This window comes from Mauremys reevesii, linkage group 21 (assembly GCF_016161935.1).
Source record: "Mauremys reevesii isolate NIE-2019 linkage group 21, ASM1616193v1, whole genome shotgun sequence".
Classification (NCBI taxonomy): Eukaryota; Metazoa; Chordata; order Testudines; family Geoemydidae; genus Mauremys; species Mauremys reevesii.
The window spans coordinates 14654202-14680409 of record NC_052643.1 but is presented as its reverse complement, the minus strand read 5'-3'; the positions used below and the strand labels follow the sequence as shown (position 1 = coordinate 14680409).

Here is a 26208-nt window from a genome sequence, read left to right as displayed (position 1 = left end):
TCTCTCTCCTATACACTGCTCCCAAGACTTTGTGGTACATAGGAGAGAGATTAGACCCTGAGAAAGTACAAGGTCTCTGAGTTGGGGAGGGAGGAGGTAAGGGCAGATAGGTTTGTCATTAAATAAACTCTTCTAATCTAGAAATTCAAACTAAATGACTTAGGGGTTCTCTGCTGTAGTAGATGCTCTCAATTTGTAGATGAACTTCATTTTGCCAGGAGAAGATAATAGACTAAGGTTAGAAGGGACCGTTATGATAATCTAGTCTGACCTCCTGCACAATGCAGGCCACAGAATCACACCCATCCACTTCTAACAACCCCCTAACCTATGTCTGAGTTATTGAAGTCCTCAAATTGTGGTTTGAAGACCTCAAGTTGCAGAGAATCCTCCATGTATTACATGTATATGCAAATATTATCTAGACTTCATTTGGTAAGAACACACTATTACTGTCAAATAGTAAAATAGCTCAGTGACAACTAGACACTTCTCTCTAGTATAAAGCTGCTACTGGTAATTAGTGCTGATTTAGTGAAGTGAATTCCAGCATCTTTTGTTTTTTAACTCAATGACTTTAAATTTGAAGATTGTTCTAAGATTTTTTTTTTAAAAAAAGGGGTGATGGGATTAATTTATTTTGCTAATGAAACTTGCTTGCTAGATCGACACTCAACCACAAAATAGAACTCTTAGCAAAATGCTACTGACACTGGTTGTAAGTCACGTTCCATAAAAATAAAATTAATCTTTTCTTAATTATGCATTACATAGAGACTAAATGCTTTAATAACTTGGTTTGACATCTGAGATAATACCAAATATTAAATTATGAAGAATAAGAGGTATCCTGCTTTCCAGTGGTACATATACCAAAAATAAACATTCTTCACTGAAAATGTTTAAGTCCAATATAAAGGATTGACCATTTCAGTATTAGTTACTCTGAAATTTTAGCGTTCATGGAAGAAAGCAATCCAGACCTGTTTCTACAGATAAATGCCTGAACAATTTACTGCAGTACAAGTTTTATTTATATAAAAATTAACAAGACTTATGCATTTTTAAAGTGTAATGACATCCAATCTTTAAAAGCAGACTATAGCAAAATAAAAAAGCCCAGGATTAAAAATAGATAATTGTTTCCCTGTGTAAATGTTTTGCTGTTTACACTAAGCAACAAGCTAAATATTTACCCTTAATGGAAGAATAAGCATCCTCTTAAATATATTTCTGAAGGGAGGAAGAGACCCATGTAATTCTGACCTTGGCAATGCTAGGGAATCTCCTCTTTTAAAAGTTCTTTACATCTCCTTGAGTTGAGATCATGTTAAACTTGCCCGGTAGAGCAAAATAAGAAGTGCAAAAACAGTGGTTCAGCTTTGCTTGAACTCAGCAGCCAGCAGGTATTTGAACATACAGTTTACCTTGTAAAATATCAAGACAAATTACAATCTCTTACAACAAAGCAGTCATGGAGGTGTGAGCAGACAGTGTTACGTGGACAGCACATAAGTTAACTAGCTCTACCCTTGGGTTTGGGAGAAGTGCACTAGAAACTGAATCAGAATATTGAAAAATAATTAACTCCGTGAAAAGTCAGCCAGGCTTACTGAATCGCGAAAGGCTTCGTTAGTTGTACGACATACTAAAATGAATATTCCTCACTGAAAAATAGAGCGGCTTTTATTTTTTAAAGAGCTAGTCTTTGTAACCCTGATGTGGTATCTTAACAGTCAGGATGTCATTTGAAACAGTCATTTTTCTCCTGAAGCGTACTGTCGCTTTCAATCCAGCCCAATCAGACAACATTGCGAGATGCCTGCGTACGTTCCCGCCGAACCACAAAAGCCCGACAGCTGTAGCGTCTTTAATTCTGACTACAGTAGCTGCACCATTAACCTTGGCTGTCACTGCACAGGAAAACATCAGGCACGTCACTGGCTAGAACTGTTCAGCAGGTAGCCACATGAGTTCAGTTTTTAGACTGTGCAGTCAAAGCATTATCATCAGCATCATCGTTTGTTTTGGCTACCACACTCTGCATTTCTCGACAGGGTGCATGGCTGTGCCCTTCTTACAGTGGAATGCTTCAGAGAAAGCTTCAAAGTTTTGCAAGGATCCCATCACCCTAGACAACACAAGGGAGAAAAAGAAAGGGGTTTATTTATACGTCAGGAGCATGCAGAGGACACGGTGCAGAAAAGAACGTAAGCATGTCCCTGAGAGAATCAGGGCTGGAGGTCTGTCAGGTCCTCATCGTGCTGGGCACATACACTAAGAGATGGTCTCTACCCCAGATGGCTTATACAGTCTCAGGCTATGATTCTGCAGTCGGGTTCGTGCTGGCAGGCTTTTGATCCCGCACGGAAACAGTGGGTCTGGGCGGGTGGATTATTGCAGGATCTAGGCATAAGGCAAGATGCAGCGTCCTCAGTGACACTAGTGCTGAGGCCAAAGGGAGCCCAGCCACTGAAACAAACTCCATGAAGCAGAAGGATGGCCCACAGATGCCTGCAAAGAGCAGCCAGCCACTGTCAAGCACTGCCACTGGGTACGGTCTAGACACAGGTCCTGCTCCGGCAATGAGGACGACGTGGGTAGACACTTGTGCCTGCATGGCATTTTTAAAGTTACTCTTCCTTACCTCCTTTACTTACAGGATTCTTCCTCAAAGATATACATGTGTGTACACGGACACCGCCCCCCCTTTCCCTTGATGTGCAGTTATACAGACAAGAGTGAGTTTGCTTGTTTTAAACACAACTTGAAGACAATCCAGTGAAATGACGCAATACAATTATTCTTTCAGGTGGAGAGTCAGACTTTAAAAACAATGGCTGGGGACTAATTGAAGAAGTAATAGCATGAGTTTTGCAGGCTGGTGTATTGCTGCATTGCCTAATCCCTGGCCCGTTTCTTTGTGCTCCTCCATGGCAGGTTCTGGGTGGGATGCACATAAGGTGCGTACTGCTTCTCAGTGTGGCCAAGCTCCCTGGGCTCAATACGGGAGTGGGTTTCTTTTCAGGTGTGTCTAAGGTGGTGGAATTCTGGCAGAAATTTGCCTGAAGGGGGTTAATCCAGTTTGATTGTGTTGAAGCATTAGCAAGCAGTTGCTAGCTGTGTAAAACAGCTTAAGCATGCTGTCTCCTGACACATTGCAGTGGGGGGTGTGTGAAATAGGTTATACAGTCCTAGCCCAAGTCCTTACGACTCACCTGTATTTCAAAGGGCTGTGAACATCTGTCTTTATAGACTGGCTGGCGTACTCAGGTCTGTAGGAACCACACCACACCTACACAAAGAAGAGGATTAAAAACTCATGGATCAATAGTCGGGTAATTTAGCAGGCCAAGCTGTGGAAGTGAGTGCAGCTCCACTGATGTAGAGCGGGGTTCTCAGACTTTTGTACTGGTGACCCCTTTCATATAGCAAGCCTCTGAGTGTGACCTCCCCTCCTCCCCATACATTAAATACACTTTTTAAATATATTTAACACCATTATAAATACTGGAGGCAAAGCAGGGTGGGGTGAAGGCTGACCGCTCATGACCCCCCCATGTAATAACCTCATGACCCCCTGCGGGATCCAGACCCCCCAATTTGAGAACCCCTGATTTAGATGGAGTTGCAACTGCTGAAATCCTGCCCTCATTGAAGTTAATAGGAGTTTTGCCATTGACTTCAATGAAGCCAGGATTTCACCCAAGATATCAAGCCCTTGAGAGGCCCCAGAGATATTAACACCATGGATTGTCCTCTAGAAACCTCCTGTCATGGGGAGTCAGTTTTCTCCAAAGCCCCCTCTTCACTACGCCATGTTCCCCCAGGTGTCGATCATGCTCTTGTTGTGAAGGTGCTGAAAACAGGTTTGCCCTACCTATGCTAATAGTTAAGTCATCTTCAGCGTTGGGTCAGAGGACCCTTTGCTGACAAGCCCTGTCCATAGGAGGGTGTTTCCTCAGGGTGGTGAGGCTCAAGAGCATTTGGACACATTCTTTGTCCATAAGCTTCAGCACGTTATAATCCAGTTTATATTTTCATGCAACTCTCGGCAAAAGCCAATGGGTTCCTACCTGGGCAAAGTTCAGAAAGAAAAGTTGTTTGTGAGTCAGGTCGAGTCCTGGTAACTTTGGCTCCTTCCCTTCGCGTTCCAGCCATTTTAAATAGGCCTATAAATGATCACAGGTTCATTTAGCAAGAGGCCTCCCCATTCAGACATGATGGCTACTCTGAATGTCACTGTTCGGGTAGGGTAAATCCTGCCTAAAAAGGCATGGTCCCGCTACCTTTTACCTTGGACACTTTAGTAATTGTTTTTATTAGAAAGCAGCGATTTGTATCTATTCTCATAAAGAGCCTTCCATCCTAACGGGTTTTGTAAACTTTAGATTTTTATATATGTTTAGATGTTATATATGTTTATATATATATAAAAACACAGCGAGATCACTTTGCACATCAGCAGCCACCTCTGGGCTGAAACAGTTTCTGGAGTGTTGCTGTGCATTAACTGTTGAGGAAACAAGAAAAACCTGATGATTACCAGTTCTGTTCATTTTGTCTGGGGCACCTGGCACTGGCCACTGTCAGAAGACAGGATACTGATCTTGATGGACCTTTGGTCTGACCCAGTATGGCTGCTCTTATGTTCTTAAAAAATAACTCCAAATGGAACTGCAGGTGGGATTTTAGATCATCATATGTAATTACTTGGCTTTGAATTTGGGCAGTCCACTTGGGTTAACATCTCTAACCTTAAAAAGACTTATCTTTAATTATCATGAATTATCAGGAGCTCTGCTGGGAGTCTCCAGAAAGGTGGCACAGTACGGTGCAGCACTCTGCTGGAGCAGGGATTCACCACACGTTGCATAGCAAACAAGATTGGCAACGTAGGACACATGCTACTGTTCTGAAAAGCCCTGACAAAAATTCATCTGACAATGCAGATGTAGCTCAAAGCAATCAACTTAGACTGCATGCACTTGATTGTGGTTTGAAATACAAGGATAGCAGCAGATTGTCTGGGACTTTTCCGTATGACCATGGAAGGAAAAGGAAAGCAGATAGTTAAATTTCCTCCTCACTTTTGTCTCTCTCTCTTCAGGTAACTGCTCATAAAATAGCAGATAATAACCCTGAACAAAGTTAAATCCATTACCTGTTACTGTTGCATGCTAATTGGCCAATTTTCTTTTTTTAGGTCCATTGACATAATGAAGACAATTTAATGTGTCTCATGCCAGTTAAATCTGAACATTTTATTACCATATCCTCTCACTCACATAGATATTCCCAAACAAAAGGCTTTAAAGGTAGTGTGAACAGTGAAAATACAAGTTTCATAGCAAAGAATCTCAGAAGATTGAACTGTAGGGGCCATTAACTACCTCCATGCCACTCTGTTTCCCATATTTCCAATGTGTTCTACAGCAAAGTTAATGTTTAATTTTAAAGGCTTCCCAGATATTCAGAATATTTATCTTTTTGAAAAATCAAGGAATGCAGAGGCAAGGTTACACAAACATCCTTAACTCTGACCCCATATCTCCACCCACCATCCCTTTAATAGGGATACAGGTAGATCACAGTTACCACAACTTTAGAACTGTTTCATGTCAGTAACTACATTTCTCAATCCCACACTTTCTCCACGTGGAAGGAGCATTCAGACTGGTGACTACAGTACTCATATCTGCAGCCAATGTGTGTAGAAGCAGGAGGGGCACAGATGCAGGAGGTCTCTTCTGCGTCTGGAGTGGCACATCTCCTGGCTGTTGCAGGACAGCGAGTGAGACGTACAGCGGGATATCTAGTGTGTCTAAAGAAGGCGGACAGGCTAGGTGAATTCCCCCATTCTCAGTGGGATGGGAATCCCTTGGAATGTCAAACGTGCCTTCTCTTGCTCTGAAAATAACTTACAGGATTGAGAACACTTCTCTTGGGAAGGGGCAGACTGCTGTTGATATATAGAATATATTGAGGGCCATTTTCAATCTGCTCCAGAGGAGCATGCAAAATAAATAGCAACAAGATGGAGGAAACTTCAGTGTGTCACTGTCTTTAAAGGTTATAAAACTTGCAAGGGAAGTAACAGAGGCAACTCAGGGCTGGATTCTATTGTGAATTTGGGGGCAGAGATTGTATACAGATATGATCCGTATTTCTCTTGATAGTGATGCAATGTTTCTATCAATGCTGTGATGTCTCCCCTATCACACCTGACACATGGCTTTAGTTCCAGGAGGAAAAGTGCAAGAAAAGTAAACTGGGGAGGGGGGAAAAAAAAGGTTACTGTGCTTTAAAAATCGTCATCATCAAATCACGTTGCTAAGCAACGAAAGCTCTGTTGCCATGTGACAGATACCATTTGACAAGCTGATTGAAGTTGAAGCAAGAATCTCAGTCCGATGGGCTTTGGCATGAGGCAGGTTCTTTCACCCTTTTCTCTGCCTATTTATTACCACACTGCTTGCTCACCAGAGCTGTTTGCACGGCACTGAGCCCGGGGGGTGGGGGTGGTCTGTGGTTCAGGCCTAGGCACTACAGATGATAATGAGGATGGCTGTGGTCACTCTGGATCTTGTGATTGGATCCACATGGGCATTAGGGTGGGCCTGCATAGATCCTATTCGGGACATTTGAACCATCTTATGTATTGGCATTCACTGAATTCCCTATGGCACAGGGCACTTTGCCTGGGTAGGGTATTAAACTTCACCTCTCAGTCCCAGGAGTGATGCCTGTAACTCCCAACACATCCTCAGGAAAATAAATACATTTGGCTTTGACCAATTTCTGGCTTTCATGCAAAAACCGACTCGCAATATTTTAAGGAGCTACCTTGTAAGCCTGTCGGACTCCTCCATTGTCTGCAATATTCTCTCCCAGGGTGCTTATTCCACTGACCTGTAACAGAGCAATTGTTTGTTTACTGTGTGGAATGTCTGTCACTCCAAAAGCATTTCACAAGTTGAAACAGAAACACTATTCTCCCCGCTGATGTGCAGCCACCTCTGGGGTGGAAGCAACACTACACCATGGTGGAGGAGAAAGAAACTGAAAGGGAATAATACTGAATGTTACAGAAGCAGCAGGGTAGAGTGTACAGGGTCTACCAGAGTTGGAAGAGGGTTAGGAAAATCACAGCAAACAGGCTGTTGGGGGGTGGAGTCTCCATCAGCCAGGGCAGTTCAGGGTGGGACAAGCCCTTTTGTGTATAAAGGGGGGTGGAGTATGTCAAGTTGTGCCCTAAGAGCTTGCCAGGCTCTTGCAGCAGAAGCAGCTCTGAACCCAATTCATTAGGGTCCTGTTGCCTCCATTACAGCCCATGGCCCTGCTAGATGATAGATGAGCCTAGTAGCCCAGGTGAGGAAGCATCATCTCCACAGAAGGAATCTGTGTCTTCTCTTTGCTTCCCTAATTCTCTGGGCTGGTTTAGAGCTGGGAGTTTTGGAAGAAAACAAGAAAGTTAAGACTGGGGTGATTTTACCTCTAGAGACCTAGCTTCAAACCCTGGATTGTAGAGTTTGGATCAAGTGCTTAAGACTCTATTGCTATCAAACTAGTTGCTTTCCCATCTGCTAAATTAATTCATCGAGGCATCCTACCCAATCTCTATCCTGTGGAGTGTACTCACGTTCTGTCCTCCAGCCAGCTCCCATGTGTAGTTTCCATACTGATAAACCATGCAGCGTGACTGGTCTTTGAAATGCATGGCTGAGAAATTGCTCCACCAATCAAACATATTTCCATCTTTGTCAAAATTTCTTCCTGTTCATGAAAGCAAAGAATGGAGGAGAGACTGTTTCAGGGTGCAATGATCTGTGTGTCCAGAGACCCTGACTGATTCCCAGCTTTAAATATTGGCACACAGTTCCTATAGCTACATTTAGCAGTCTAACCAGAGCAACTTCTAAAAGTGTTTCCTTTCCCTAGTACCCTTGTCTCCTGCCTGCCTCCCTTTGGTGTGTTTTACACCCACTTGTATCTTCTCTATTTTGAGTATCAGTTCTTAGGGCTAGAGACTGTCTCTTACTATGAGAATGCACAGTATCCAGCACAATATGGCCATGATCCTGATTACAGCTTTGATGCATGTCTGTGATACAAATAATAATATTCCTAATTAGCCACTAAATCCTTGCAACCCCGGTGCAAATACGGAAAGTGCTCTCTCCAATTGACAAATGAGGAACCTGAGGGTCAGAGTGACTTTGCCAAAGCCACAGAGGGAGCAAACCAAGACCAAGATTCTGGTGTCTCTGTTCCTGTTGCTCAGAGCACACCTCTTGCTCAATATGGACCTGTATCCGGACAGCTACAGCAAGTGTTTTGTGTTTAAATGATATAGAGCCCATAGAAGTAAAAGCCACATTCCATAAAGCCAATGTATAAAGAATTATTGATCATTATTATTTTTAAAAGAAGCAACAGAATTGAGTCTCAAGGTTCAAAACCATTTTAGGCCCCTGTCAATGATAATGACAAAATCAATGATTTTTTAACAAATGGGTCAGGGCTCTGTCACTGTGCTGCCACCAGAATGCGTTTCACAGATTTCATTTTACTTTGAAAGGCAGCACACACAGGCTAGTACTGACAGCGTTTCTGATACTTCACTGCTGTAAAAGTAACAGGTTTTCTGGTGTATTGCCATTAATTTAATTCAATTCTTTAAATTCATTACCCTCATTTCCCCTGATCGGTTCCAGGATCATTCACCCCAAATCACACATCTGTAGTATTGTTATTACATCGTGTGTGTGTTTCAGTCACAGCAGTCAGAGCGGATAGACTATTACCACCCACATCTAGTTTTCTACTGTGTGATCGATGGAATTATAAAAGAAAGATTTTGCTTAAATAATTTTTTAGCCTCTTCTCACCATTGTCATCAAAACCATGAGTAATTTCATGTCCAATTACCATCCCAATCCCTCCAAAGTTTAGTGCCTGTGGCTGATGTTTGCTAAAGAAGGGAGGCTGAAGGATTCCAGCAGGAAACACTGCAAAATGAGAGAGAGAGAGAGGTTCAGATAATTTCATCTGTGTGTGCTCTGTAGATGGGTCAGCCTTTGGCAGCAGATCAAGCAGGAAATGTTTCCTCTGTTTATGCCACTTGCTTTATGCATCTTATAACACATTGAGGATAATCATGTGCAAGGAGTCGTTCTTAAATGATAAATGTAGTAAATCTGTAACTATAAAATCTCCCATTTGAGAACCCAGCATAATTTCCCTTCCAGCTCTGCTTGTTTAGTCTTCTATATCTTGTACATTAAAGTGCAGTTATAATTAGAAAAGAGACTTAGAATTACACAGTAGAATCTCCTTATCTATTCCCTTTTAGGGAATCAAGCAAAGAACTGTTTAGGTTACAAGCTGAACGATAATTCCCCCACTCCCCCAAGCTGACAAGCTGAGCCCAAGCCTCAGATCTGAAGATCAACCTGGCTTGGTCTGCTCCTAATGTCATCACGAGAGAGTTAACAGTCCGAACTAGAACAGGTCACAAAATGAAACCTATTTTCACACAAACATTTCAAAACTGATTTCATTTTGAAATGTTCAGAACGGCTCCATTTGCAGGGGTCATCGGTTTTTGCAGGTTGTTTTTTGGAAAATTTAACAAAAGCAGGTTTGGGGTCAACAAAACAAAAAATTGCAATAACATCTTTGATGAAATGTAGAGAAAATATTGAAACAGTCCAGATTTTTTTCATGAAATACAAAGTGTCTACAATTCCAACAAGTGTTTGCAAAAAAAAAAAAAAAAAAAAGTTATTGGAAAAAAAGGCTATTTAATATAGATGGCAATACTTCATTAGAAAAAAAATGGTTTTAATCAGAACAGAACTGAAAATCCTTCAAATTATCCAAGAGGCAGAATGGACCCTCACCCTGACTCCCTCACCCACAGTTGTATTACATTTTATGGGGCTGGCACAGAGGTAGTTAACATTTTGTATTTGTCATTAAAGGCAACAGATCTGACTCAAAGACGCACCAAGCACCCTGGGTTACGATTACATGAGACTACTGGCTCACCTGTACATTTTTTCCTCTTTGCTGTCCCAATGAACTATGTTCAGTTTGTAGCATGGAGCCATTTTATGGGGCAGCTAATGGATATTTTATTGCTTTATTTTTGTTAAGAGAAAGGTTAACCACCATATGCGGCCTACAAATAACACTGAGGCTTAATGTTTAAAGCATACTCCAGAGGAATTACTACTGTGTATCAACTGTACTTCGGATGACAGCCTTGGAAAAAATAGCTCTAGCCTCCTCCACACTACACACAAAAGCCGAATATATCGGCAGTCGGGTTTATTCTTCCTTCCACGCGTTGAAGAGGAGACGCATGTGACCTTCAAGAAGGAATGAATACTGCAAATGGGTCATTCTAGAATGGGTCATTTTAATAAGATGCCTTCTAATAAGTGAAAAATGTGAAAAAAACACATTGCAAAAATGTGTGTAGGGAGATGCAAAGCCCTTTGTCTGTAAAGAAAGATCATTGTGTACCCAGACCATTCACTAGGAGAGGAAAGGCAACCAGTTCCCATTCAGGAGCAGAAATTTTAACACTGTGAAAAATCAAACCAGAACTCAGGAGGTACATTTGCTCTGGACCCTAGATACAATGAGCCTTGGTTTTAGTGGCCAGGGAGTGTGTGGAAGGGGGGATGCAGGCGTATTTGTAGGAGGAGTTGGGACTTCTTAGCATCCCATATGGGCCCAATCCAATGAAGGATGTTTTAGTCACAGCTTTTACAGATCTGGAAGCTCTCATGAGTCTGATGTCCCATTAGCTGAGGCAAGTTTCTTCAGTCTTGTGTGTCTCTCATAAAAATAATTTCAGTGCCATCTGCACAAACAGCAAAGCCGGGAGCATCGCTTAAGTTTCCCAGGCATGCGGAGACATTAAACAGCCTCAAATGGTGAATGCTCACCACTCCCTGAAGTTGGCACTCACTTGGTGGCTGTTCCTTTCTAGGTTGTCAAACACAAGGCTATTTCAACGAAGGAATGTAAACAACTTTGGCAAGTTTAAGTGGGTTGAATATTCATCAGCAAAACAGAGGCTGGAGAGAACAGCCCATTCACCTTGCACCAGGAGTGCTACAAATGTTCAATCTGGGCTGCATATGGGCAACCACATGGCACCGCTAACATGCATTGCTTCTCACACAAATTATTCTTAAATTCCACTGCACAGTCAAAATGGTTTGAAACCTACCTATCTGATTTCGGTTGGGGGAATAGAATGCGTTGACCACTGCAGCACCAATGATCCATCTAGAAAGAACAGTACGTAAAGATATAGTCATTTTTATAAGCATTCTCTTTATTGAGTTAATCTTCTTCAGAAAGCACTAGTTGCATATGAAATGGGAGGGGTGGAGAAGAAGAAAGCAATTGGGAATGGTTCAGCAAGGACACTCAAACTGGAAAATGATAACACTCTTTTGTTTGACACTGTTCAGCCTAAAGGATCCCAGATCAAAGCCAGGTGTCATTTTGCTCGCTATTGCTTAGCAGCCACCTCTGGGGTGGAATGTGGTAGCTGTTTAACAGTTCATAATACTGACGTTTAACAGTTTGAGACAGGAAATGAAGAATACAACATCTAAATAAAAATGCAGAGGGGAAGTTTAGGGCAGCAGAATGGATTTTACCCACGCTGAGAACTGGGACGAAGTTTGTCTATTGAAAATGTTTAATTAGAACAGTCAGGGAGTAAATTCATTACAAATGTAGAGCCAGACGTACTACCATCTATATTGTGAAACCGATTTTTCATAAATAGTGAGTACTAATTTTGATAAGGAATTCCTGTTTGAAGTATATGATTTTGGAATAGCTCCCAGTCCCTCCTCAGTCTATAATGAATGACTACATCACAATATGGTTTCATAGCATCTCCCAGAGAGACCTCACTGCGTCATTAAATGAACAGGTGACTAGCCAAGAGACTTGTAATAACAAACCTTCCCTTTTACTCTACAAAGGGACACTTCCAGGATGTGAACATAGGCATTCCATCCGACTGTGATAAGTAGTTGATACGATGATGAATAAGATATTAGTTATAAAATCATCTTCAATTTGGGTCTTTAAACAATGGACTGTTAACGATCTAAAGTGATAAGTGGTTTTATGGCTTATTGGGGAAAATCTTCCAAGCCTGCAAGGGGACTTGGTTGGAAGTCTACAAATCATACACGAAAAATGAAAAACTTAACTCCACACACTACCAAATTACCACACAAAGAAGGCCTGAACCAAAGCTCATTAAGTCAGTGAAAAAAAGCTCCCTTTAAGTCCAATGGGCTTTCGATCAAATGATCTGACTTTTCCATTGCTTAATACATCCCAATTCCCAAAATACCAACCTGTGAGTGATAGATACTGTAACCTACACAGGCTTTAGTAGGTATATTCTGCATATTAAATGAAAATAAAATGGCTGCAGTGCAAGGCACTGACAGCAGGGCACTTATTCCACACCTTAATCTGAACCAAATGGCTTTTGGCTGCACTATTCTAACACAAAGTCCTTAATATAATTGTTTATGAAAAAATAATGATTTTAGGCTTGAGCCTGCTTCCATGGAAGTTAACGGCCAAATTCTCGCTGGCTTCAATAGAAGCAAGATCCCAGACCAACCCTTTGTTAACAGCGGATTTTGTGTTATATAAACAGAGGTGTTAATCAAATGCATTTTGGAGTTTGCTTCTGCCTTTCTTTTGTCTTGGGAACATCCTCCTGCTCCATGGAGGCCCACTAGCATGTAAACAACCAATCAGTTGTTGGCTTTCTTGCAGGTGTCTGTAACCAGCAAAACCACTCATGCTGCAGGCTAATGTTACAGGCCGATGCTCCTTACTCCACAGCAGCTTGCCTTGCCACGTGTAATGGATTTGGAGCTGCCTGTAACAGTTTATGAATGCTGTATGTTCTCTGTGTGTCTAATTGTTGTGTGTGTGTGGAGGGGGGTTAACGCTATGCGCGTATTGAATTAATTCAATAGCAGGATGGTCAGGAAATGCACACCCAGAGTAGGGGCGAGGAGGAACCAGATAGACCCTTCCCAGCAAACGCTGAGAAACAATGCCTGGGCCATTCACTTGGATGCTCTGGCTCTGTCCCACGGTGGCCCTCACCGGACTGGTTTTGGGCAAGTGTGGGAGATGACGGAACAAAAACTGTGGGCTGGATTCCTAGACAGGCCCTCAAGAACAGGGAGGGAGAGCTAAGGTGAACCCAGACTCCAGAGGCTGGGGGACCAAGGGGGAAGTTAGACCTACTGGGGTCCCCAAGAAGAGGATGGTTAGACTCTAGCTACTGGGTTTTACTGTTTTAAAATCCTTTTCTCTTACGTTCTGCTTTGTTCTTGTTGTCAAAGAAACAATGTGCCTGTTTTAAGGAAGGTTGTTTTGGGTCCCTGTATTCGTTGCTGGTTCTAAGCTCCCAAAGGGAAGAATTGCAGGTACATGAACCCAGTGGTCTTGCAGGGCCTTGCAGCACATTCAATAGACTGGAGGGCTTGAGCTCAGGACCCAGCCCCAAAAGGGGGGAATTGTCAGACTCCACCTCAGAGAGGTAAAGGCCTGAGGCCTGACACTTGAGGGGATGGACTCAGAGAGGCCAGAGAAGGGGTTAGAGGTGCAGCCAGCCCTGTCGCCATGATACTGATATAGTAAAAATTACATTTTCATATGACTAAATTAACATTTCTAATAGTTGGGGTGAAAATGCTGATATTTAATTGCTTCATCCTCCATAGCCATAAATTATCTTACTTAAAGATGGGCCTGAGCTTAAAAGTTCAGTTCTGGATCTGGATCTAAACAGTTACAAAGCCCAGATGTGTTGGGAACTAGACTTTGAAAGGCTATTTTAAGCCATGGTTTTTACCTCCTTTCAGTTATTCGCTTTCCAAGGTACACACTGGCCCATCCCCATTGCTCCCCTGCCAAGAAGATCAGTCCCAGTGTTTGTGATAAGTTGCTCCATGGTAATATAACAGTGTGTAAAGTGGTTCTGTGAAGGATTAAACTGAGATTCCAAAAGGTCTGAATGATCCCATGTAGCCGCTGTAACGTACATTACCACTAGAGGCAGACAAAGAGCTCTTTGTTCAATTCCCTCAGATGCCCCATTCTTAGACAAAAGTATTTGTAATGATCTGATATGAGTGGATTAGGGCAATGCCACCACAGTAGCGCCAGGGTGGGCCCTAACCATTATTCCAGGATTTCGGGTGCTTATATAGCCAGGCAGTCTGGACACTCACATATCTTGGTCAACTCTCTCTCGAAGTTTTTTCAAGCTCTTCTGGGCTCCAGCCCTCAGGTTCTCCAGGCTGTTTTCAAAATACTTGTGCTCACTGAAGTTTAACTGAAGAAATACAAATCCCAGCGTATTAGCAAGTTTCTTTTAATGGAGAATTTCCTTTAACCACCGCCTATGGGATGTTGCTATGAAATATTTGTCCTGTGGTTATACATTGTATAGAAACGGATGGCCAGCTCTTTCTTAAACAGTGAGCTGTTCGGGGCCAAGGACCAGGTCTTTGCATGTGGTATACAGAATCTAGCACAATGGGGCCTTAGGCCTGACTGGGGCATCCGGGGGTGACAGTAACACAGGCATTTAATGTTGTAAATAGCAATGCCGTATGTTTACACTTTTGTATTAACCCTGTTCAGGTACGTGCCGCATACTTACATTTGCATATTCCTGATCCAGTTTTTCATTCTGATCTTCCAAAATATAGTCTGGGTAGCCAATTTGTTCTTTAATTGCCATTGCCTACAAGAAAAGAAAGTCCCCAATGGTCTCACAATAGTGTAAAAAAAAAAATCTGGATCGCTGCAGACAATGGATCAAATTCATTACTGGTGTTGGTCCACTAGTTTCAGTGGAGTTAAACCCGGGGTGAATTCAGATTAGTCAATATTCATATGATGAGCCAACAAAGAGTGTATTTGATGTAAGTATTGAGAATGTGTGCAAGGGTTGTTCAGGGGTGATGGGCTTGGGTACAAGCATTTGATGCACTCATATAGGGCTTCCTGAATTCAAAGGAAAGTGACTTCAGTGACCCAAATACTTTTTGAAAGGCGGCAACATTACTGAGAAGCAAGAATTTTTTAATAGGCAAGTTTCCATTTGGGAACCATCTGAATACCTTCATATTGTGGAATAATGCATTGACCTGCATCAAAAAGGATGCTCTTCATTTGATTCATACCCAGGAAGAATTTAAGGAAACGTGGCCTAATCTTTTGGAAGTTTATTACTAATATATTTCTTTTTAATTGGTTTTACCAATTTGGCTCTTTTAGGTAACTTGTAGTTTGTTTGGGTTTCTTTGGCTTACCACTTTTATGGGATACATTACATTAGATTCTATTATAGTTTGTTTGGAAATAAAAAATGTTTGAAAGCTAAATAAATAAAGGATCAAAAGCAATATCCTGGAGAAAATTATGGATAACTGTGAAAGTGGATTTTTATTTCTCTCTCTCGCTCGCTAGCTCTCCTTTTTTAAGGGATGGAAAATAAGTCTTGCAAAATTTGACACGATTTTCTGATATTCCCGCACAGGATATTGAGGTTTCTTGTTATTTCTGACCTTTTCACGAGCTTTCTCTTTTGATGTTTCATCCATCCACTGTAATTCATCGAGTGTCTCAATGAACACTTCCCGGATTTTGTCTATTAAGTCTCGGACCTAAAATAGAGACATGCAAGAAATTAATCAGTGACATACTATTTTTTTCTCCTCAACCACTTCTAGAGAGATAGCAGGCTCCTGATGAAGAATAATCTCCTCAAATGCTTTGTGATAGTACATGGCGTTCCACATTTAAATATACACCATAAATGAGTCCCTGTGTCTGCTACCTGCTGGCTGATTAGCACAGTTCCCAAGACTCAGTTATGTGTGTCTCCTGACTTGGCTGAATTGTGGGAGACATGAACTGGAGGAGCTGAAAAGCAGGCAAGAGATCAGTATCGTGCTCAGCAGCTAAGCATGCTGGGATACCATTGGGAGGCAAAGCATGTGGAAAGTCACAAATCACATAGCTTGACCCATCTGAGCTGTCTGGCCTAGTGCACTAGACTGGAACACTGGCACTCTGGGGTCTGTTCTCAGCTTTACCACTGGCCTGCTGGCGGACAGTCTTCAGTATTTCCCGACAAAACAAAGAGAGGATCTGGGGCCTGCTGGTATGCTGTCAGAAAGTGGCTGACTATCTGCAGAAGGTGAAATCCCTCTCAGAAGAGAGAGCCCATAATCCTCTGCCTTAGGAACAATGAAACTCCCATCCTGTCTGTCTCCCCCAAGTTATGTTAAAGCTCTGCACTATGTACATATTTAAAAGATATTAGGCCCCAGGTTTGGGGTGGGAGTGGAGGTGGGGGATGAGGAGATCCACAGGAATTGTGGGCTTATGATAGCATGAAAGGTAAACTACATACCATCCTCTTGCTCTCACCAGCAAATGTCTCCCTGACATACAGAGCTCCCACCGCGTTCTCCATGTTGTTGTTGACATAACTCACGCATTCCCGCCAACGGGCCTCTTCCAGTGTTGTCCCATAAAGTGCCTGGAAGAGAAATGCAGGGGGATCAATTCTGCCTTTGTACCTTCCCCTCAGCCCCATGCCAAGTTATTAAAGGGCAAGAGGTCTAATCAAAGAGAGAGGACCTCATCTGTTCAGCTTCTGTCCCCTCACACTTTAGCTTTATTTCTCTGGAAGCTCTGGTCTTCCTTCCATTGATCCGTTGTGCACAGGACATTATTAGGAGGTGGTATGGGTACTGGTCATTGTCTGTCCAACCACGCTGTCATTTCATGGATCATCTCTCTCTCCATCTCTCTGTCTGCCTAAGGCATTTCTGTGGCGTCCCTCACCATGGTAGCTAAGCATGATACCCACCCCTGTTCCTACATGAAGTGGCTTTACCAGCTGTTCTCAACCAGGGATCTGGGACCACGAGCAGGTTTTAGGGGCTCGGCCAAAAGGGTTGGCATTAAACTTGCTGGGGCCCAGGGCAGAAAAGCCAACACCCCGTCATGTGGGGCTGAAGCCTGGAGCTGAAGCCAAAACCTAAGCAACTTAGCTTCACGGGGCCCCTTGTAGCATGGGGACCCAGGCAATTGCCCTGCTTGGTACCCCTAACCCCAGACCTTGCTTTCATATGCAGAAACACTAGTTGTTGTGGCACAGGTGGGTGGTGGAGTTTTTATACATGTTGGGGGCAGGCCTCAGAAAGAAAAATGTTGAGAACCCCTGGGCTTTGCAATCTATAGGAGGTGAAGGCCTCTCAGGGAGGGTTCCTGCCCTCCTGCAAAGGTGGTTCAAACAAATGGTCTGTTGGAAGAGTTGTCACTAGTGATGGGCTAATGTCAAATGGTTTAGAGGATATGTATCCAAGAAAGGTCTACCTGGAAGCCCTGAGCCTGTGGAGTTCAGATTGACCCAGAGTTTCCCATGGCATTTTGAATGTCCATAAAAGGCTCATTTCAGTTCCCATCTTGAGTCTAATACTAAATCTGGTGTTTAGTTTATTTGATCTGGTTCTCTTATTCCTAGTGACGTGATGGGATTTGTATGTTGGTCCATCCCCACATGTAGGTCCAAAGAGATGCAGAACCCATTTCCCTGTGGGGCTGAAAGAAACTGGAACACCTTAGTTGTTCATTCAGCTCTGCTTTGCACTTTTCATGTCTGGGCATCCAGCAGCAACCTTAACTCAAAAAAGAACAGATCTAGATGACAACACTAGGGATGGGCCTGCCCCTGAACTCCAGATGTTAACATCTCCAGACTCTGGCGGTGTTTGGATCTGAGTTTAAACTTCACACACTGAGCCAACCTTTCACTCAAAGCAGAGGTTAGAATGTTGATTTGGTTAAAGTCCATTGTGCAGATATGGACTGGCTGCCCTTTGTCTAGGGTCATGATGTCCTGATGCTGATGGGTTCAAGACCACTAATGCAGAATGATGTCACAGCTGAATGGACTCTTTGGCAGGGGAGGGGTTACCTTTCGGTAGTTGGCCCGGGCGTCCTTGAAACGCCGACTCAAGCTGCTGACCCTGTCAGTCACCAGTCGCCAGACTAGGTAGTTCTGGATGGTGCTGTGGGTAGAAAGCAAAGTGGAGTTTAAGGTCATGCAATGGGCCACTCTATTGCAGATAGTCAAAGGACAAGCTTTAGTCTGAATGCAGAGGACAGGGCTAGCAATGGCTGCCAAGTTTCTTGCAACACCTATGGGGAGCATTGTGGCTGCTTTTATTTAGCTCAGCTGATTAACTGCAGAAGCATCCAGAGTGCACAACATGCATAGAGGAGCCAGACCATCAATATCACTCCACTCCCCTCCATTCCCTGGTGCTCTTTGGGGAGTATGTTTCTAATTTCCACCTATTTCTCCTTTTAGAATGTAACGTGAGCTAAAGCACACCTCTTGTTTCTTTTCTATGACACTAGTCAATTAGAGGCTGAGACCCTCCCACACTTCGATGACTGTTGCCTTCCACGACCCCTGTAAGGTTGTTATCCTTAATTTATAGCATGGAGTACCCAGAAATGTGACATAATTTCACCAGGGAGTCTGTGGTGTAGCCAGGAAAATCCTCCTTATTTCCACTTTGGCCCATTTGAGCACCAGATGACGCCCCATCTCTTCTACCTTAGCCGCTGTTCTTACCTTGCTGAGTAGTTGGAGATAATCGCTTTGAGCTCCTGCAGGTAGGGCGCACCGTACACAACTACCTCCTCATCCAGGTGGATCTGAACGTTTACTGAAGACATGATGCCTTGGATGAAGAGAGTCCAGTTAAACTCCTGTGAGGGCAGAGAGAGGCAGACACACCGATTCCAAGCTTTTCTTTACACCTATTACAATGGAGTCCTGCCTCCTCTCACTGCGCTACCTGGGACTAGGCACTCTGGGGCTAGCAGCTGGGCATATTCAAAAGAGAGGATTCCTGCCTATAGAACTGTCTCCTTACTTGTCCAGCAACACTAAGGGCCCTGCTGTAACTTGTGTTGTAATATTTGTAAATAGCGCCTAGTTGCATTGGGTGTAGAAGACAGAAAGTCTCTTAGGTATCAGTGGAACCAAAAGCAAGAGCCTGTCATATTTTATTGCATCATATATAGGCACAGATTTTTAAGTATGCCATAAGCCTGCATCTGATTCCTTTGCTGCTTTAAGTGTGTATCCAACAAGCCCTGCTAGAGCTGGGATCTTTCCGCCTGCTCCGGGTGCAAAATATGCTCCTCCATTCAGTCTCCTGGGCTGCAGAATAGGAAAATTCGGACTGTGATGTTGCCCTATCTCCAAGATAATTCAGTCAAAGATGAAGCATTGTTGGAGCCATTGAACAGTGTAACTGGCTAGGAAAGAGATAAACAGCACAAAGTGCAAGTCAGGCATGAGGAAAAGCGGCAGAACTTAATGTCATGAAAGAGGCATCTGTTGTTGGTGAGTCAGAGACAGACGAGGAAGTAGCACCAGTTTAAAAAAAAAATCCATTTGTGGCACCAACCAGCTGGGATGAGACTGGAGAATTGAAGACAAATCTAAGATGGAGATCAGGGCTAGCAAAGGGGTACTGAGGGCACCCCATCACGATGGAAGCAGGCCACTCCAATCCACCCAGTAGAGAGCTCTGTGGAGGCGAGACCATCCCAACTTCCCAGAAGAGGACAAAGGCAATACCCACAACCGTTGTTTCCAGGGTGGGGGTGAAGAGCACTATAAGTCTGGATGGATGTTGTTTTAGCAGGAGGCCCCAAAATAGTGGAACAGAGAGGAAACTACATCCCTGTCACTCCAAAGGGCCTTGAGTGACCGACCACCACCAGGTCCCACAGAGAGAGTCATCAAAAATAAACAGGGAAATGAGAAAGCCAGGGGACCAGTAGACGTAGAGATGTTAAAGACTGGTATAGATATACTTGAACAGAGGAATGGTAACGGTGAGTATAATTGTAATATTGAAAGGCGAGTAGGTGGTTGTTCTCTGACGCCAAAGCAGCACGCTAAGCTAACTAATGGTGGGGGAAAAAGTAGGTTTGGTGTATTTTGAATGCGGTTAAAGTAGCAGCTTTGAGAGACACGGGAATGCATAGTGTCACACCAGTGGGTGAAGGCAAATCTTCTCAATGACCCAGGAAGTGAACTCCTGGAGTTGCTGGAAAAAGATGAAAGCCTGAGGCTCATAGCTTCTTATGGCACCCCTGTTTCCTATGGGGCGGGTGGGTTGAAATACACTTTCAGCTGCTAGAAGGTGGGAAAGTACGGACAGTGTCCATGCTGGTCACAGCTCATAAGGTGGTGAGTTCTATCATTGGACAAAAGGGCCAGATGACACAGGTCGCCAGCCTTCCAGAGTCATTTGTCAATGGCTTTTCCCCATGGTTAGTAGAAAAAACATGAATGTGTTGGCACAGTTTCTAAAGGCCACAAAGTCCCAGTAATAACCCTGCTATTCATGTTATGTACAGCTGCACCTTCTGATAGGTTGGGAGCTGTGTTGTGTCAGCAACGGGAGGGCAAGTTACGGTGGTAGCTATGGCTTTAGGACCCTTTCTCCTGTAGAAAAAAAGATGTAATTGACACTCTGGGAAAGTGGAGTTCCTGGCTCCAGAAGGGGCAATTTATATTAGGCACCATCCTTCACTGTTTACGCAGATAATAATAATAACAACCCATTGACATATGTACTGACATCAGCCAGACTGACTGCCACTGGCCACTGATGGGTAGCTGACTTTAATTTCAATATCAGATATTGTATGTGCTTGATTTGGGCATAGGAATTGCTCAGTAGTTACAAGATAAGTTTGTGATGCAAATCAAACGGATAACACCAAAAATCTTGGTTCCTAAGCAGCAAAGGATGTGTTCATGTTGGACCCAAATAAAAGCTTTGCAATCAAGCAAGACCTGTCTGTGGTGCTCAAAATGTCAGGGCGACATTTAATGTTGCCAGGGGTATGTAATGCATACAGCTAACAAACTGCATCGGGGCACAAAATGGGGTGAACTTTTTGAATAACTCTCCCCTGCATTCCCCAGAGGCAGTAATTTTCAGGCACTCCCTGTCCTTGCCGGCTGAGGTTGCCGTTGTATGGAGGTGGACAGGTTGTTTCTGGAGCCCTCCCCCGTTTTTTTTAGCACAGACCCCCTAAGTCTCTGCTCTGTGTTACAAGCGTGAGCTGTATGTTTGTAATGCTGGAGCTAATAAAAACCCCTGTTTTTTTTGAAGGTCAGAGCCCGCATTTTGAAGCATGTTACGCACAAACCTGTCCTACCTTTGGCTAGACAAAGTCTTTGGTTGGATTTTTTTTGACAGATACTGAATTTTCCACCAGAGGGAGCCTGTGATTGAGATTATATTGAATGCCATGAAGAAAACAAACAAACAAACTGTAAATACATATAACACCGAATATACATAGATACCCTACTTTATTTACCCTTTCAGACCCTCTTTGGCCTGCATAACAGCTGGGAACCAGCAAGTCTTCATTTATTTTCTGTTTTGCTACTGCAGCAAAAGAGCATGACAAGTCCTCCCCTTGTTTATATTTTCCCACTCGGTTCCCAATTAAAATGGGGATTTAAGGTTTTTTTTACAGGGTGGTAAAGTCTGTCATCCGAGTTCCATCCTGCCCTCTGTCTGTAAAAAATATATATCACAGATGGGAGGATACCCTGCCCTTTGGGAAAATTCCAACCTGAAATTTGATAGTGTTTTGGATTCCCATCAAATTCATCTAGTAGCGATGGTGATAGACATTATTTTCCCCACTAACTTGGCTAGAATTGCTACCGTGCTATTCATCAATAGATACATATATTACTTGCATATCTGTGCTAAAACCTACTTAAAATAATATTAAACCCATGGAAGGATGGATATTTAGTTAAGGGTTTCCAACTGCTTTTGTTGGGTCAAGGCATTGCAAGTCAAAATGCAGATAGGATTAGCTACTGTTTGGCTGGGTGCTTGTGAGCTGTAGACATCCTTCTACACAGTGAAGAAGTCACTCACTGTAATTTGACCTCTTTGTGCAACTGAAAGTTTAAACATGGCTGGGAGACAGGAAACTCGAACTCATTCTTGGGACAACTTGTGGCCACAATTGCTTGTGGCATTTGCAGACTTCTGCAATGATTTTGACAGAGATACTTCCACACTAAAAGAGATGAATGAATCATTACAAGTTTTACTAAATGATTATGCTAGGTCTGAACAAACCATGTTTTACACCTGTTTCTTCTGTGCATAGAACTAAAGGACTTTAAACCACCTATTTTGGACTGGAGTTCAGGTATTTATGATCCTGCATGATTCAGAGATTTAAGGTCTGGCAAATGCTTCAATTGTGGCTTTGTTTAAAAGGAAAATGCCTTAAAAATCTCTTAGCTTTACATTAAGAAGAGGCATGACTTTGAATCCCTTTTGTTTTGCAGGTATAAAGAGTCTGCAAAGCTGTTTTCCATTGACTAGATCAGGGTAGGCAACCTCTGGCACGCACGCGAGCTGATTTTCAGTGGCACTCACACTGCCCAGGTCCTGGCCACCGGTCCGGGGGGCTCTGCATTTTAATTTAATTTTAAATGAAGCTTCTTAAACATTTTAAAAACCTTATTTACTTTACATACAACAATAGTTTAGTTATATATTTAGATTTATAGAAAGAGACCTTCTAAAAATGTTAAAATGTATCACTGCATGTGAAACCTATACTCGGCACAGCACTTCTGACCGGTTTCTGACCCCTGGACTAGACAGTGGGAGGAGCTGGAAGCCATAGAATTCTTATCAAAACACTTACATTCAATGCAAACTTTTCCTGGAGCTCTCTTAGGGTCATTTTGTTGTACAATAAGGTCACGTCATGCCTTTCTTCTGCAGGAGCAGTAGCCTGTGGACATTCACATATTATCTTCAGAATTGACTGACAAGAATTTCAACAGCTGGAATCACACAAATGCAGGGGTATGCTCTCTTGTGCGTGCGCCCACACTCTGTCTCTCTCTTAATTGCTCCTTAAAATATATTCAGTGTTTTTAGAAAACTGGGTTTTCTGCATTTCAGTATATCAGTTAACATCCCAGGGAGTGAGTTCAAGACCATTATGTTATTTCAGTAATATGATGGCCAAGAAATTCCCCCCATTCTCTTCAGAACCTGAATGGAAAACTGCAGCAGCAAGATGAAACTTGCAATGCAAAAATCCCAGCATTGGAAAACTGAAGTCTGTGGGCTCTCTTCTGCTCTCAGTTTTAAAAAAAGCAAACACGCAGGTAAAGTCGGGATATTTATCAATATGGGAAAATTTACACTCCATGCAGTGCTGTTTTTTGGGCAGATTACTGTGTTTGATCTAACTGTGGTTGGGATTTCTGGGAAATCCAACCAGCCTACACCAGGCTGAACTTTGTCCACCTCTATCTGCCTTATACCTAAAATGCATTTATTAGTCTCTACTCATCTAGTCACTTGTTTGCTGACATAGCAGATTAGAATAACTACCTGATCTTAGATAAATGTAAGAAATAAACTTCAGCTATACAAAAAGTTGCAAGCATCTTAGCCAACATGTGTATAACCTGGATATTAACTGTATAGAGAATCCCTGCTATATCCCCTATTTTTGGTGTCCTATTCAACATGGCAAAACAGAGATCCTACATAAAAAAGAACATGAAAAATAAAGATGTATTTTTTTTATAATCGTCAACCATTTTTTTAATACTCAACAAATCCAGATTTTTCACGTTTTGAACTCTTTCATTGCTTGTGTACGTTTGGAGAATTTTGTCCTGTATAAATACTAATAATTATAAAGCTTAATTGAACTGTAGCATATGGGTATATATATATATATAATATTCTTTGATTATTTTGGCAATATGGCTTTGAACTGCTAAAATGTTTAGTAATGGTTTGACATGTTATTCCACATCCCATGATATTGAAAAGAAGTCATTCAACCTAGGTAAAAATGTGTTCTTGCAGTAAATTATTCAGCCATTAGAGGTCTCTAGGTTCAATACAGAGATCCAGACAGGCTGTGGTCCCTGTTAAACAACAGAGACAGAGCTGGAACTTAAACTATGTGGAAGTTTGTCAGTAGTGGTAGGTATTTTAAAAAAAATAAACGCCTTTCAAGATGCTGCAGCACTTTAAAAGCCCCGAAAGAGCCCTAGATCTGTCCAGGGAGAATTCCCCCTTCTGTAGATTTTATAAAAGACAGTTTATGTTGCCTTGCAAGGCCCTTGCTGCAAGTCCCAGCATAGGGGGCATGGCCGGGGAAGAAGGGAACATGGCCATCGTCAACACCACTCTGACCATTCTGGATCATGCTATTGAACTATTCACGGATGCTGCTTCAATTTAGCCCATAATCCTGGGTTGACAAAAGAGCTATAAAACCACCTTTGCCTTGCCTCCCTGTGGGCCGTGAGTTTTATGTTATGCCTCATGGAGGTGCAGCACAAAAATCTCACCACTCCAGTTCAAGAGAAGCTGTGATTCCATATATCATGACAACCTATCACTCTTTCTCAGCTCACCTATCAGTCTCCCATAATCTCCCGTACTCACGTTTGCAATCTCAGTTTCAAGCTTCATAACCTTTGCCATTTCCTCTTGGACAAAATTGTCGTCTTTTGCCATATTCTTGTCTTCTCTGATCATTTTGGCAATGGTGATCATAAATTGCAGGTAGGCTTCCCGCACCTAAACACACATGAAAGGAAACCTTGTGTGTCTGTGTCATTTTTATAAGGTTAACAATATACATTTTCTCCACTTATCAAGGCAATCTTGTCCAGAAATTCAGGTTTATAATAGCATCAGTATGAGAGATTTTCTGTGGTGGAGCTTGTTGAGGGAGTTTTAGGGAAATCAGCAAATGCACTGAGAATGAACCATAGGGCTAAATAAAAATTTTGTTTCCCTTTTAGATCAAATCCAGCCCTGTGAAGTACTTGGTTTGTTTTGCAGGTTTCACTGTACCTCTAAGAAATTCTGTAGGCGACTGCCTTTAGCACATGCTCGATGGAGTCTGTGAATGTCAGAAGACTTTGGCCATATTCTATAAATAGTACCTCGAGTGCACTGAGATAGCTCGCATGCTGAATCCCCTGGACAGAACAATATGGGACACGGGACATAGGAATCACAATTTGTTAAGGTGGCTGAGGTGAGGCTGCCGGCAGATCCGCTGCCATCAGGATCTCACAGCTCTGTAGTTTGGATGAAGAAAGCTTTGGAGTTAGATCTCAGTACAGGCGTGTTCCAAACCCCATTGAAGTCAACGGAAAGACACGCAGAGATATCTACAGGCTTTGGATCAGGCTCCTACTCCTGTAATATGCAACTGAGTCTGAAATGTTTGATCATTGTCTACATGGTTCCCCCTTCATTCACATTAGGAAATTCAATTTAATGCTTGGCTTCAAATCTACTCAGTTAGCATGAAATAATTACGAAACTAAAAAGAGCTTCAAAAGTATTTTCAGGCCTGAAATTGACAAATTATCTCTATCCATCTACATTTGCAGCGGCTCAGCCAGGCATTTACAAAGAAAAGCAAGAAGGAGAAAGTGAACGAATTTGGTCTGTGCAGTGGAGGAAAGTGAAACAGTTTCCAAATAGCGTCTCCAAACGTTCATGTAGGCTTTGGAACTCATTGCAAAAAAATAAGGATCATCCAACACATATAGGACCATCCATCTTCCTTCTATTTGTCCAGGTCAATCCTGATTTCATGAATGGAATTGTCTGTTATGGGGGATGTCTGAAACCTTCTAGTTAGGGTTCATCAGAATGAATTTGGGGATTTGTATGAAATTGTAGAAATATGGGAATAAAAAAATTACCACATTGGATGAGACCTGCTGTCCCTCTAGTCCAGTGTCCTGTCTCTGACAGTGGCTGGTACCAGATGTTTTTAGAGGAAAGTGCAAGAAACCCTGCAGTAGGCAGATGTGGGATAATCTGCCCTACATGAGGATCTCATCCCTATCCCTAAAAATTAGAGATTGGTTTAAACCCTGAAACACGAGGTTTTATCTCCTTCACGGTACTCTTTGTGTTAGCATTAACTATCACAACTCTGGATAGTCTTGTTCATTTAAATGTCCAA

General features: G+C 42.6%; 1 protein-coding gene across 6 annotated transcripts in view; it reads right to left on the bottom strand.

Moving 5' to 3' along the window:
• Positions 1-614: 614 nt before the first annotated feature.
• Positions 615-26208, bottom strand: part of MMEL1 (membrane metalloendopeptidase like 1) — a 56458-nt gene continuing 30864 nt past the window's right edge. For all 6 annotated transcript variants that reach the window (XM_039508982.1, XM_039508985.1, XM_039508981.1 and 3 more), the window contains exons 9-23: positions 24663-24797; positions 22888-22977; positions 18743-18879; positions 18077-18170; positions 16505-16633; positions 15654-15752; positions 14744-14827; positions 14310-14413; positions 11249-11307; positions 8892-9011; positions 7643-7776; positions 6847-6912; positions 4077-4172; positions 3219-3295; positions 615-2131 (exon numbers count right to left, since the gene is read on the bottom strand). In XM_039508982.1, coding sequence (XP_039364916.1) covers positions 2032-2131; positions 3219-3295; positions 4077-4172; positions 6847-6912; positions 7643-7776; positions 8892-9011; positions 11249-11307; positions 14310-14413; positions 14744-14827; positions 15654-15752; positions 16505-16633; positions 18077-18170; positions 18743-18879; positions 22888-22977; positions 24663-24797 — 1524 coding nt within the window. In that variant the 3' untranslated portion in view covers positions 615-2031. The remainder of the gene's footprint in view (positions 2132-3218; positions 3296-4076; positions 4173-6846; positions 6913-7642; positions 7777-8891; positions 9012-11248; positions 11308-14309; positions 14414-14743; positions 14828-15653; positions 15753-16504; positions 16634-18076; positions 18171-18742; positions 18880-22887; positions 22978-24662; positions 24798-26208) is intronic.